The sequence below is a fragment of the Babylonia areolata genome, chromosome 15, assembly GCF_041734735.1.
Source record: "Babylonia areolata isolate BAREFJ2019XMU chromosome 15, ASM4173473v1, whole genome shotgun sequence".
Lineage (NCBI taxonomy): Eukaryota > Metazoa > Mollusca > Gastropoda > Neogastropoda > Buccinidae > Babylonia > Babylonia areolata.
In genome coordinates, this window is record NC_134890.1 from 7,181,397 (window position 1) to 7,196,438 (window position 15,042).

The 15,042-nt window shown below is 40.7% G+C and overlaps 1 protein-coding gene across 5 annotated transcripts in view; it reads left to right on the forward strand.

Annotated features, from left to right (window-relative positions):
- Positions 1-15,042, forward strand: part of LOC143290403 (uncharacterized) — a 134,845-nt gene that overhangs the window by 94,208 nt on the left and 25,595 nt on the right. For all 5 annotated transcript variants that reach the window (XM_076599809.1, XM_076599805.1, XM_076599807.1 and 2 more), the window contains 5 exons: positions 4,624-4,742; positions 9,200-9,338; positions 11,665-11,738; positions 14,229-14,437; positions 14,674-14,743. In XM_076599809.1, the coding sequence (XP_076455924.1) occupies positions 4,624-4,742; positions 9,200-9,338; positions 11,665-11,738; positions 14,229-14,437; positions 14,674-14,743 (611 nt within the window). The remainder of the gene's footprint in view (positions 1-4,623; positions 4,743-9,199; positions 9,339-11,664; positions 11,739-14,228; positions 14,438-14,673; positions 14,744-15,042) is intronic.

Consider the following 15,042-nt stretch of genomic DNA (forward strand, 5'->3'; position numbering starts at 1 on the left):
CAGTTTTCACTGACCCTTTCCTCCAATTATTGTATTCTACGTTGTATTTATTTATCTAATTTATTCTATTCCTTATACAGGTCTATCTGTCCAACTGTCTGTCTATCCTTAACAATTTGTTTACTAATGTATGAGTTCATTTATTTCTGCTTTATTATTCATTTCAAATATTGACATGACAAAATGAATTAAACCATTTATACTCTTGAATGATTATTTACTTATTGGTTTTAAGATGTTTTTTGTTTCACTGGAAATAACAAAAACATTGCATGGTATTTAACAGACACTTGGCTACAGTATTTTCCTGTCTTGGTGATCAGACACAGCCACAGAGTGCAGAACCACAAATAAACAAATCTGGTTTTAAACACACACACACACTCTCTCTCTCTCTCTCACTGCAGACACACACAAACACACACACACACACACACACACACACACACACACACACACACATTTTCTCTGTCTCTGTCTTACTCTCTCTCGCTCTCTGTCTCTCTCCTTCAGACAGGGGTTATGGCCTAATCTGAATAAAACATTCACATTCACATTCTCTCTCTCACTCACTCACACACACAAACACAAACACACACACACAGAAAGAAAGAAAGAAATTGGTGGATTCATATTTATGACGAGAGAGAGTGAGAGAAAGAATGTGTGTGTGTGTGTGTGTGTGTGTGTGGACAATCGATACAGCAGATGATATACTTATGAAATTAGTTGAAATGATAAGAGATTGTGGTAATTTGTTTCAGAAGAATTTTACATTGTAACGAAACCTGGTTTTTGCATCTTTCATTTACATTAGTGTGGATGTTAATCAATGAAAATAAATGAATTAGTGTCTAGTCCTACATGTTGCCTAGTTTTAGAAATCTGTAGCTGTGGTGCAGAAGGTCACATTAAATTTGTGGGAACAGTTTGGATGCAGCACTTTAGATTGAACACTGTTTTTCTGCACAGGTGGCAGCCTGGTTTCCTCTTCAGAAGATCATGGGAGACTATGTCAGAAGGAGTGAAAATTGATGTGAAAGCAGAAGGCATGACAGTCTGATCTTTGACTTTTGCTAAGAAATAACCATCCTCACAACAACAACAAAAGAAAAAAAAATGCTCAAAAGTGTAGGAGTATAATTATGTTTTATTGATGGAAAATGAATGGAAAATACAACTATCACATGTTTACTGTTGACAGGATGAGGTAACTCCCAATCATGAAAAAAGGCAACAAAAAACAAAAACGAAGCAATTCACAAGCATTGGAGATGATCAAGAATTTTATAGAAAAAAAACACACGACAAAACATTTTGGAAAAAGATAATGGAAAATCAAACTGATGTCCATGCACTGACATATATGTGTAAGCAGACTCTGTTATTGCTTTTTTTCTTCTTTTTTTTTTAAACTGTGATGTATGCAATCATTGATCATCAGGATGACCACAATCACTTTGGTTGATCTACAGCAACACTACTTTCATTTTCTACCACTTTTTTGTAGTCACCGTCATCACTGACATGTGGCAGATCAAACAAAATTCTAGCCACCTCCTCTGCTCTGTACATCCTGGCAGCCATGATGACATGCTCAACATTTTGCTTTTGTAAAACGCAAAAAAAAAAAAAAAAAAAAAAAAAAAAAAAAAAAAAAGGATTAACATCAAGCTGAAATTAGCTGAGAAATTGCTTCAAACACCCTGCAAAGCAGTCCCTTTTTGCAAATGAAACTTCTGTAGTCTTGTGACCAGCCCTACAATTCATTATACAATGACCGCTGAACTGTGACATGTGATAATGCAATGACCCTGGAACCTGCGCTAAAACCCTGGCTGAGAGTGAAAGGCTTAAGCTGCAGCTGATGACAGGTTTGAAGTTTCTACAAAATCATGATGTCATATCTCAGCAGTGCACATTCATGGAGAGTTACAGCTTGTTCTGGGGAAAAAGGGTCATAGGTTGTAATCATTTGAACCAATCACAATCTGATTCATCCCATGACTACTGCTGACAGGTATGTTGGTTATGGAAGGGCTGTCACCGTACTGATAACAGATTAAGCATACAGGCCATGATGTCATTCACCATTCTTTATTTCGACTTCTTCCTCTTGGGACTGCATTACTATTGATCAGCAAAATGAATAAACCATTGAAAAGTGAGGGATTGCATTACTATTGATCAGCAAAACTGGTTGAGGAAGGTTCAGGTGGTGGAAGGAGAGGACTGGGCCCTGCCTTCCTATATGCCGAGCCATAAACATTGGATATTGAATTACTGCCCTAATGGCCATAAGAGTCTATGGGACTTTTAACCATTAACTGTGTGCATGTTGTGGAGATGTTCTGCTTTCTTAGAAAACACTGCGGGTTATGCATGTTTTCTTTTCACATATTTTGGGGCATGATGTGAGCTGTTTACAATGTATGGGTGATGATATCACACTAACATTTTACACATGCACACTTTTGATGGTACATTATGGGTGGTATCTGTCTGATCTGTTTCTTTGCCCTTCAGTTTGTCTGTGTGGTTATCACATTGAGTATAATACTTGCAGTTGCTGATCTTAAGAGTTGACAACAGTGGATCTTTACATATTTGTTCACTTTTATAATTACTGTTTCAAGGATTATATGTGCAATAATAGAATTTATAATGATCATTTTGGGGCAAGGTTTCTTATTTCAGAAATGTTTCTTAATGTATATATTAGTTAAGAACAGATCTTTTTTTGTATGCTAGAATGGGTTTTTTTTAGTACTGAACAGCCATTTAAGAATCTATAGTGATAAATTCTAGTGGCATTTCTTATTCTGATATTGTATTTCTTAAAGTATATGTTATTTTATAACCGTTTAACATGATAAATCGAGCCACTATGTTTTTGGGTTGGGTTTTTTTTTTTTTTTATACTTGCTTGTGTTCAGTCTAATTTGTTTTACTTTTTGACCTCTTTGTCCAACATTTATCATGTCTGTGTGCATTGGACTCGTCTGTGGTCTGAGAGATTGTTTAGTGTGTGTAACAAATCTGTGGATTTGCAGTTATTTTCGAATATGAAGCCATGTTTGTGGTTAAGTATAAGTCTGAATGCATGTGCCTGTGTACACAGACATAGCAGTCAATGCAGAATTCTTACAGTGGGCATATTTCATGGACACTGCAGTGAGTGATAAGCAAATGAATAAATAATCGTTCACCTCAATGGCAGAACCCCTTTTTTAAACTTTATTTCGACGTCTTCATGCAAATTAAGACAACACAGCCTTGTACTGTGTTGTTGGTTGCTGCCACGATGCATTGACAGCATTCCTGAAAGAACACTGGGTGTGTCTGCTGAGGTCAGCATGTTTATAAATTTTGAATTCAAACGCAGTGAGTGTGCTCAAAAGTCAGCTGTGCTGAGAGCATATTTAACAGCTGAGAGCATATTTAATGTGTGCTGTAGTGTAAACAGCCTAAGATATTCTTGTATTTTTTTCTATACAAGTGCTTGTGCACTTACCTGTGAATAGAGTGTGCACTCAATGTTCACACATGCACAGATGAAATAGGAATATATCTTGTTTGCACTGATATAAAACAGGAAATGTATTCATACATCCCTCCCATTGTTGGTGTATTATTGACCATTCCTTTCCAGCCTGTGCTTTGTTGTCACATTGTTTCTGTCCATGTACAGTTCCGAGGTTTTTTGACAATCAAATGTCACTGTCTATACATATGTGCAACTGTATTCAACCCCCGGTGGGGTTGTCTGGGGTATTTCAGAAAAATGACATCCCCACCTTTTGTAAATTCTGTGCTAGGAATTTCCACATTTCTATTGCTCTCTTTTTTTCTGCCTTTTTTTCCCCTTCACTGTTGTCTGCCTTTTCTGCTTTCATGGTCCATGCCTTTTTCTGTTTTAGAGCAAGCCTTCACACTTTTTTTTCTATTTTCCACAGTTTATAATGTACTATCTGTGCTGTTTTGCTCTGGCGATTAGTTAGTGAAACTGTAAAGACTGGGGTGGGCACTAGCTGTCCATTCTGCAGTTTATTTGCCCAAATGGCCTTTTTTATATATTTTTTCTTGACTTTGAAGTATTGTTGTTGTTTACTTCCTTTTTTACGATTTGTTTAAATCATGGGAAGATAAATTAAGTGGAAGGGCTGACATCCTTAGCACAGCCTAACCCTATTTGCCCCAAGGAGCTAAATGGTTAGGGTAATGTTTCAGGAACTGTGGTTTGTCTTGGTGATTTTGTTTGTTTGTTTGTATATGTGACAGTTTTGTGTTGACACAGTTGAGCATTTGTATGGTTTGACAGTCCTGGTATGCACCTGTGCGGTTAGCTGGACAATAAGCAACAATGAAAAAATAATTGTATTCATAAATAGGTGATGAAGAAGTCACATTATTTTTTCATGAAAAGTTGTGTGTGTGTGTGTGTGTTTATGTGTGTGTGCATGTGTGAACCTGTGTGTGTGTGTGCATGCATGTGTGTGTGTGGGTGCATCAGTGTGTGTTTGCATGTGTGTGTGTATGTGAATGTGTGCGTGCATGCTTGTGTGTGGGTGTGTATGTGTGTTTGTGTGTATGTTTGTGTGTCTCCACACGTCTGACCCACAGAAAGAAAACAGTTCTCTACGCCTCACTCTTGACCGAGATATTGACGAACGGGAGGAGGAGATTCGAACTTTGCGCTCTGACAATGAGCAGCTGAAGAGACAACTTGTGAAAGCCATCAGGTGGGTGACAGGTTTGGTGTGGACTTTATATTTCTGTCTTTCTTTACTTCTGCCTATCTCTATTTTCTGTCTGTCTGTCTGTCTCTCTCCTGTGTCAACACACCCCTCTTCCCAGAATCCTAATGCAATGATGCTTATGGCCTGTATGCAATGAAACATTCATTTATTCCTTTGTTCATTCATTCATTCTCTTTCTCTCTTTCTTTGATTTCACATTTTATTTTCCTTACAAAAAAAAAAGAAGTTGTGTGGGAACATTACATACTAGAATCTGAGATTCCTTCTTTATCATTATGAAATGATGTGTCCATGATGTTGGTCCATTTTACCCTTCATTTATAACATTTTTAAGTCTTAAAAGACCTGATCACCACATTGGATTTATGTAAAGGTCAGGCATCTGATTCTTCTTTTTATTTTTCATCACCAAATGTGGGGTAGCATATATCAATCGGTTCACACACTTTGACTAAGTTTTATGGGTCTGGACTTTTGCTTCGATGACGAGGTGAAGAGTTGTGGAGGACTTCTTCTTGATGGCAACACACCACTCTGCCCATGTCACCATCCTGTCTGTTGCTGGTTGCATTCTGTGTGTGGCAGTGGTAGCATGCTCTTCCTTGTACCACATCACCAGGTCATTGGTATAAAGAGCAGCATTGATACCTTTGGGTAGGACTTGTAAGAGGTCATTGATGAAGACCAGGAAAAGTGTTGGCAAGAGGACTCCTTCTTTATGTCATAGCAGTACTTTTTGCCTTTCCATCCATTGACTGTGACTGTTGCTCTGCGATTGTTGAGATAGGATCTAATCCAATGCAATTCCACACATTTGCATTTTCAAGAGGAAGCCATCAGTCCATACTTTGTCAAAGGCTTTTTGTAGATCGGTCCAGGTAGCAAGGTTAAGCATTTGTTCCTGGAACACATCTTTGATTTCTTGGGAGAGATAGGTGGCCTGGTCTTCTCTGCTGCAAAATTGTCTGAAGCCTGCCTGTTCAGGAACCTGGATGTTTTCAGTCTCGAGAAACCATAGCAGGTGCTGGTGTATTGTCCTTTCTAGTGTCTTGACAACACAGCTGGTCAGGCTGATTGGTTTGTAACTGGCGGCCTTCTTCTTATCCTTGCTTTTCTTGAGGACAGGAATCATAATGGCTTCATGCCAAACCTATGCCCCCAAAATCTGGTTTTCCTTGCTGTGGTTGAAGACTTCCAGCAGTTTCTAAGTGGCTGTGTTGCCAAGGTGCTTCAGCATCTCTGAAATGATCCAGTCGGCCCTAGGGATTTACTGCCTTTTAGCTTCCTTAGAGCTATCTGTAGCTCATGAAGGGTGAGGGGCTGCTTCATGGATTCACTTCAGTGTCTTGATGTGGTTGCTCTCTCTGTTCTCTTCTTGCTTCTCTTTGCGGAGGTGGACTGACATGTACAGTGCTCTCCATTGTGTAGCTGTCAGCAAAGAAGTTGACATCCTGTCAGCATCTCCCCATATTCTTCCAGAGTGATGTTTTGGCATCTGCTGCGCTAGTCATTGAGTTGATCTCCAACTCCTTCACAGCTTTGTGCCATCTTTCTCCAGATTTAGCTCGGCTTCTCTCTCCAGCTTTAGCACCTGGCTTGGATCTTTTTTAATTTTTTTAAATTTTTTTTAATTTATTTATTTTTTTGCTGCCCCATCATCTGCACCGTTTCAGTGGCATTACTCCCACACCACTCATTTAGATTCCTCCATACACAGCCACACCCGGATTTCGTCCGTCGCAGTTCCAGCGTCAGCAATCCACAGGGAACCATCGATGTTAGGTCGCCAGGAGGCCACACACCAGAGGAGACCCTGCACTGCTGCTGAGTCACTTCGGTGGTGTTCAGTGGTGCCTGTTCTGTTTTAACGTACTTAGGACACCACCTACTAAACCCCCTACTAACGACAATAATGGCTTAGTCACGGAGCCAGACTGAGTGAGCGTCCCTCCCAGAGTGGAGACCGCCACCACGTCCCTCAAACAACAGCCCCCCATGAATCTGCCGACACTGACGACATTGACAGGACTCACCCCAAGCACGGAAGTGGAGGGTATCGAAACTGAGGTCACCATGAGAGCAGGGCATGAAAGGCCACAGACTTTGAGACTATTTTGTTTATATTGATGACAATGAAAGAGCAGGAGGATGACGATGATGATGACGATGTTGCTATGGAGGTCCATTTTGGTTTGGGACTGCGTGACAAGGCTGTACTCTACGCTTCCTGTCATAATGATATCCCGGCGTTAACCAGGCCCGAGAGATACAGACACTTGCAGTGTTGGTCAGGTAATTAGAGCAACACACCCAAAGACGCATCCTTGAAGTGGATGACACTCGACTGTGTGGTCCCATTCTCCCCATTTAAGCCCATAGCACACTCAACTCTGGGTAGGAGCCGGCCACGGGCCGAAAAACCCACCTCCGCTGGGATTCAAACCCGCGTCCTCCCAGCCGTCAGTCCGCGACGCTAACCACTTCGCCACGGCGGCTGGTCCTGGCTTGGATCTTTGTCATGAGGAATTTGGCCTTCATCTCTTGGAGGTGGTTCTTGACTGATGGGTCATTTTCTGCTTCCTGCCTTGCTTCTTTCATCTTGTCCTATAGCTCTTGCAGCTGGTTGTTCCAGTAGGGTTTGTACTTTTTTCTATCTCCTCATGGAATGGCATCGTGGGCTGCTAGCAGGATGCTGGTGTCCAGGTCTCTGACAGTGTTGTTGATGTCTCTACCTTGTACTTGGAGGTCCTCGGTGAGAATGTTGGTGCAGTGACTGACGAGTTTCTATTTTGCCTTCAGCAAGGGATCACTGGATGGCTGGCAATGTTCTTGTTGATGGCAAGAAACACTGGCCTGTGGTTGCTGCCTCCTAACTGCTTTCCAACTTCTGTGGTGATGTCTTTGTGGACATCTTCAGTAGTGAGAGCAAGAACTTGAGCGGAGGTGTTGTGGAGTAGAAGGTTGGGGTGTCACTTGGGGAGTTGATCAAGCAGGATGGTGTTGGTCTTGCCAGTCTACCACTTCTTCTCCATGTTGATCCATCTAGCTGTACCCCCAGCTCTGGGAGTGACTGTAAAAGTCACCTACTGCAATGAAGCATGTATGGGACTCCAGTAGCATTGAGGGACAGTGGTCAGTCATTCAGGCAGTAGAAATTCAGGATGTGCAGCTCTGAGACACTTTGGTCCAAATCATCTGGTCCTAGGCATCATCCATGTGGATGGCTGCTGTCGAACATGTTGTCTGCAAGCTCCTTGTCTATGTTGCTCTCATCTTGAACTGTCAGAGGTGCACACATACACACACACACACACACACACACACACACACAGAGGCTGCTTCAACGTCACCATGATCAGAGATTTAGATGAGGGATGTCATAAACAGGCCTGTTACGTGTTCACACACACACACATACACACATACGTGCGCACACATACACACACACACACACACACACATACACACATACGTGCGCACACATACACACACACACACACACACACACACACACACACACAGGTGGCATAGATGCCACCATGATCAAAGACTGAAATAAGTCATAAACAGACCTGTTATGTGGTGGACAGGCCTTTGTTGACTTCACCTATGTACTTCCGCAGAATGCACACACAAACACACACACACACACACATGCACACACGGAACATGCACACACACATATGTACACACACACACACACACACACACACACACGTGTTACTGCACTGTCAGCATGCGTGGTCCAGGAGTACTGACATGTCAGCCACTTGGTGTCAGCTGCGTGGCCATTGGTTCGGTCCATAGATGCCCATGGGCTCACCAGACTTTACAACAAAATATACAAATGTAAGGAAAAGTGGTGTAAAAGTGTATTAAAAATCACCTCAGGCAATATCATTCTCACATCACATGGGCCCAAATACAGCAGAATAGATAATCACATACTCTATAGTTAAAATATAAACCAAGGATCAGGCATCACAAAAATTACACACTAAAAAAAAAATCACAAATATATACAAATGAACATAAAGAGCATATCCAGAGATTATTCAAAGCTAGCATAAGTAGATGGAAAAGCTTCACTGAGAATAAAACTGTTTGAAAATATATTTTGAGTACTCTCTTGAATGCAGGTGTTGAGGTGTGATAGAGGTGTGAAGGGTAATGAATTCCGCTGTTTGTGTGCTACAAAAGAAACGGATTGTTTGGTGTAAATTTTTGTACAAATCTTAGGGATGCAGAGTATGTGCATGTCATGTAAAGAACGAAGTTGTTTGGATGGTGAATAGACAAAGTAAATCAGTAAGACAGGACAAGAATCAGTGAAGAAATTGCAGATGTGGTGTAGCATATATAGATAAGTCCACATTTTTGACATGTCTGTGACACTGACATTATCGTTGGTCATTAGTAATTATTTCTTTATTCCTCAGGGACAAAGCAGCTCTTTGGCAACAGACGGATGCTCTGGCTTATGAACACCGACGGAAGTCTGAAGGAAAATGGATGGACAGCAGCACTGTCACAAAGTGCATGCACTGTCAGGCTGACTTCTCTCTCTTCCTGAGAAAGGTTGGGCGTAGTTTGAGTGTGGGTGCGATGGGTTTGTGTGTGTGGGTGGTGGTGTTGATGGTGTGGGTGATTGTGTGAGTGTGAGAAAGAGAGATTAAGAGAGAGAGTGTGTGTATTTTTGCCCTTTTCAACTTCATGATCAGTTGTCTTTTTGTCCCATTAGCAACATTCTGTGTGTTGTACATTTGTGTTCATATATGTTCTTTCTTTTTCTTTTTAATTGATTCATATCTCTGTGTGTATATGTGTTTATGCTTGTGTGTGTGTTTCTGTGTGTGTGTGTGTATGTTCTCTGTGTGTTACTTTACAGTGTGTGTATGTGAGCATGTATACATATGTAGCCGCGTACCGAGTGGTTATTCAAGGGTACGGCACAAAAGACTTAACTAAATATGATTAATTGAAAGGATAGACAAGATCCCACGCACAGGCCAGGAACATATAGAGGCCAGTCACAAATGGGGTTTTCTATTGTTTTATTTACAATAGTTATAAACTAAAGGAGAAGAAATAAAGAAGAATAGAAGACAAGAACTAAGAGAAGAAGTAATGAGAAGAACTAAGAAGAAGTAATGAGAAGACAGTGCCTGGAATGACACAAACAAATGTCATAAGCACAACATGTTGGCACAAGTGAATAGTAAAGCACATGTATACATATTACATGGAAAGACTATCACTTGGGTTTGGGATACGCAACAACATAATGCATATGTGTGAAGACCAAACGCTGACATCAAATGACATTTCTAATACATTTAAATAGCGCAGTTAAAGTGATTGAAGTGATGCTGACTTGGTGAAAGTACACTGACGGTATAGATTTGGTAAAGCTTATACTGTGTCAAAGTGACTCAAATGAATCAGTTTATCATGTAGCACTATACAGGAGTAAGCCGTATAGGAGAGAGCATGACAACTAAATTACAGTTAACAGACTGATACAAGCAGGTGGTTTTAACCAATAACTGATATTAATCCAACACTATCTTGTAATCACAACAGCAGAATACTACACACATCTTAGAGTACTGAGCGCACTGTAGCAGTACAACTGATATTAGCATGAAAGATAATACCTGAATAACAAACAAGATAGAGAATCAGTGGCTTAGATATAATACTGGCAAACTGATAGACCAGATAGTAAGTGAAGAACCATCATGGCTTAACCATTAAGTGGTGAATGAACTTTATGCACTCACTAGAACATTCTGGAACAAACTATCTGTGTCCAGAGACGTCACTGACTGTGACGTTAAGAAGAATCAAATGGAATACTGCTCCGAACATATGACGACATGGTGATTTCTAGATCAATCATAGCCGATCTGTGACTAACATGTCAAAGCAATAACTGAACAAAGAATTAACTGAACATACTCATATGAACACAAGTACTGTGTCGAACAATACAATTTACAAATCAACACATTCTACCCACTAGTACTTACAGCGATACGTAGCGAGGTGTTAGCCGTTGTGAGAACATACACGACACACAATCACACTGCCCGTGACGCAGCAAGGAGAGAGAGCAGGCTCTGGTCAGATGACTGAACAGGTATGAAATGACCACTCATCACTCACTGTGCCAATTTATGCAAGTGAAGCGGACCGCAAAGGCCGTCACGTGTGCTGCAAACAGATCGACTCTAATGAAGCCAAATCTGACAAGAACTGTGTTTGTTTAAAGGTGTTCAGTGACAGATTTCTAAATGATTCCTGAACCGGTTTACGTCAGATAAGTTGCAAAAGAAAGAGCTCAACACCTACTTTATAATGAGTATAAAATGAAGTGTTGATTATTTAAGATAAATTTATAATCTTAATTTAAGTCACCTGAACAGGGTCAGTTTTAACAAGCTCGTCGTTGAAAATTACAAACTGCGTTAAATCGTTTTAAGGTAGGCAAACATAAATGGAATAGATTTAAAGATGGAATTGTGACGATTCTGCCAGTATATAATACTTGTAATTTACTGATCTGACAAAAGAGTTATTAATTAATTACGGTGGAACAGAAACACAAGTTTCTTCTCAGCCAATGACGTACCGCAATGCGACACTGGTCGAGCCGTCAGCAGGTGGTCTGGTGAGGACAAAATGATGTAAGCGGAGTGACGTCACATTCTGTGCAGGGGTTAGGAGGGAAAACGTCGTCTGCTGTAGCTTGTGCGTGAATAGTGTTGGAGCAAGCATAGTGCGCTTGGTCACACATATGTTGTTTTCATGTTACTGTGCACTGTCAGTTTGTCTGTGTGCTTGCATGAATGCATGCATGTCTACACACCACAGTGAATTAGATGCCTGTGCATGTGTACAGCATCACTGTCGACTGTGTGGAAGGATATTCTGCTACAACTGCTCTGACAACTGGGTAGACTCCACATCCAGCAGGTGGGTTCTAGTAATTGTTGTTGCTGTTTGCTCCATTGTGTAATCAGACATACCTACCTTCCATTTTGTCTGTGTATTTTCCCCAGAAGGCCAACAGAAAAAAAATCCATGTTTTTCACAACTGACATAAAGGGGGTGAGTTTTTCTCATATAACAGAAATTTTACAAATATGGTCTTTTTAACCAGACATTTCCTGGATATCCACTATAGAATCAGTTTGCATTCAACTATGGGCCACAGTACTTGCTGAAGTTGACGAAGACACCATCTTGTCGAGCGAGCGAGTGAGAAGGGTGACTGTATGCTCACATGTATTGTGCTCAAACAAAGTCATTTTCAGCTACAATTAAAGTACAGGTGCACTTTTTGGTGACTGTAGAACAGAGCTGTGCTGTTTAGTTTCACACAAAATCGTTAACCTATGAACTACAAATGTTTAAACTTGCGGTACGCTGTATTGTACCACAGTAACAAAGCGTTGTGCGCATGAGGTATGCTATAGCATACTTAAGTGTAGAAAGAGTTAAAAGACAAAGCACTTTCGAAGAGAATGTATGCGGACCACTGCCTAAGGAAAAAATCAGCTTAAGTATTTTCTTAATTGTGTGACAAGCTCAAAGTTGCAAGAAATAGTATTCCCAGACGTGGGATTGTGACTAGGCATTACTGATGATTTTTGTTTGTCCCCAAATTAAAAAGTCTGTGTACTGATGGTAAGATTCTGCAGTGGACATGTCTGTATAATGATGATGTCCATCATGAAAAGCAGGAAGCAGTTCAGAAAAAAAAAGTTTTTGTCATTAGACAGTACAAAGCACAACTTCATTTGAAATGTTGTAGTTTGTATACATTGTAAGAATATACACATACACATATTGACATACTGATCTTGTGTCATGTGGTACAATTTTAAACGTTCAATGACCGACAGGAACAGTATCATTCTTATACTACTTTAGAGTTTGTGGGCCGAGCTCTCATATTCACTTACATGTGTGATGTGATTTTATGTGCATGACTGCTTTTACTCTACCATGTAGCCAGCTGTTCTCTGTTTTTGAGTGTGTGCAAGCTGGGCAAGTTCTTGTTTCTATAACCCATGGAACACTGAAATGGGATTTTTTTAGCATGCACATTTATCTTCAGAATGCACAGGGAGGAGGGGAGGGGGTGGGTCGGGGTCAGTCACTAGCAGGCTTGCACATCTGTTGATCTGTGAGGTAGGAACCATTTCCAACTCAGTCCACTTGGCATCGTAACCAGGATTGAAAGCCAGGATTGAAATCCAGGATCTCCCATGTAAAATATCCCACGCTTTAACTACTGAGCTGTCGCACCCATCTACATGACCCTAAAACACAGTCTCTCTCTCTCTCTCTCTCTCTCTCTCTCTCTCTCTCTCTCTCTCCAATATTATTAGAACTGGGGTTTTGCCAGTAAATGGTTCCTCCCTCAGAAGAATCTTCAGTGAAAATGCTTATTTCCTATGTCATATCTGTGAGATAATTGAAGACGAATACCATTCCTTCACATTTGACCACTTTGTCATGAAGCAAGAGACAAAAAACTGATACAAAGTAATCAGTCACACTCTGATATACTACATTATGGACGAGCTGTACTTGTTCATATACTATCCATGCACATTTTGAATACGGTTTGACAAAGGTAGATTGCAACTGCAAGACTGTAAATCAGTCAGAACAGAAATGTATACATGTGGGCTCTGATTTTTGACACCTCTGTGAAGGAATAATTGTGTCAACAGTATGGTTTCATTTTCAATTTGTATGTACACCTTTACACCTTACACCAGTTTCTAAGGGCTGATGGCTTAGAGAAATGAATCTTGTTTTCTTTTGGAGGAAGATGGCTGAATGGTTAAGATGCTTCTTTGCCAAAACAGTGTCTGAGAGGGTCTGGGTTTGAATCCTGGTCTAGCCCTTTTTCTCATGTTTGACTGGAAAATCAAACTGAGCGTCTAATACTTTGTGTATGTGTGTGTGTGTGTGTGTGTGTGTGTGTGCGCGCGCGCAAGTTCTCATATTGATAGACATGTGTATGTGTCCTAAATTCTACTGTATCTGTGTTTGTGTATGATTTTTGTGTACTACCCCCCCCCCCACCCCCCTCCCAGTATTCCTTGTGACCCCTGTACACTTGGTAATAAAGACATATTCTATTTGGATGGAATGATAAACTGAGGTCCCATATGCAGCAAGTACTTTGTACCCTGAAAAAGAACCAATGGCAACATTAGTGCTGTCCCCTGGCAAAATTCTGTAGAACTCCACTCTGATAGGTGTACAGATATATATGCAGGCACTCAAGAAATAACTAGTGCATTGAATTAAGCTGCTGGTCAGGCATCTGCTTAGCAGATGTGGTGTAGCATATATGGATTTGTCTGAACACAGGGACACCTTTCAGAAATGAAAACTTGTTGTTTTCTCTGACATAACCCACACTGACCCTGCTCCGTGTGACAGTCGCAAGGCACGGGCCTGTGGTCAGTGCTACACAGACCTGCAGAACCTGGATGCCAGCATTGCCAAAGCCTCGCTGCTGCCTGACGATAGCGACGATGACAGTGGCAATGTCGGCAGCGATGCTGCTTCCTTGCACAGATCTCAGACTGAAAGCCAGTCGCAGTCCAGTCTGTTTCAAGCATCAACTCCAAAGGATTCAGCACAAGCTGGTGAGATGGTTTGTTTGGAATCCATGATAGATATATATACGTTTTATGACTCATAATTCATCCATGACTTAGGTCTTCCTGGTTATGGAAGCTAGACAGATATATAGATAGATATTTTATTACACATAGACAGATAGATATTTTATGACACATAATTCATCCATGATTATATATATATACATATATTTGTATTTGTATATATATTTTATGACCCATAATTCATCCATGAATTCCAGGTAATGGAAATGACCACAGTTCACCTGTATCTTTCGGAGAAGATGTATATGCGAGCAGAACATCTAACAGGTAAGATTTGATGTGTATTCCCTATTTGGCTCCAATTTTGTTTTTTTCTTCCACCTTCCCTTCCAACACCCACTTTATTCTTTTGTAATTCAGCCCCACCTTCATTTTGAAAGCAATCATCATCTCAGTCCTTGTACAAATTGTGTTTGTATATGTATTTGTATTTCTTTTTATCACAACAGATTTCTCTGTGTGAAATTCAGGCTGCTCTCCCCAGGGAGGGCGAGTCGCTGACACCACCCATTTTTTTGTATTTTTTCCTGCGTGCAGTTTTTTTTGTTTTTCCTATCAAAGTGGAT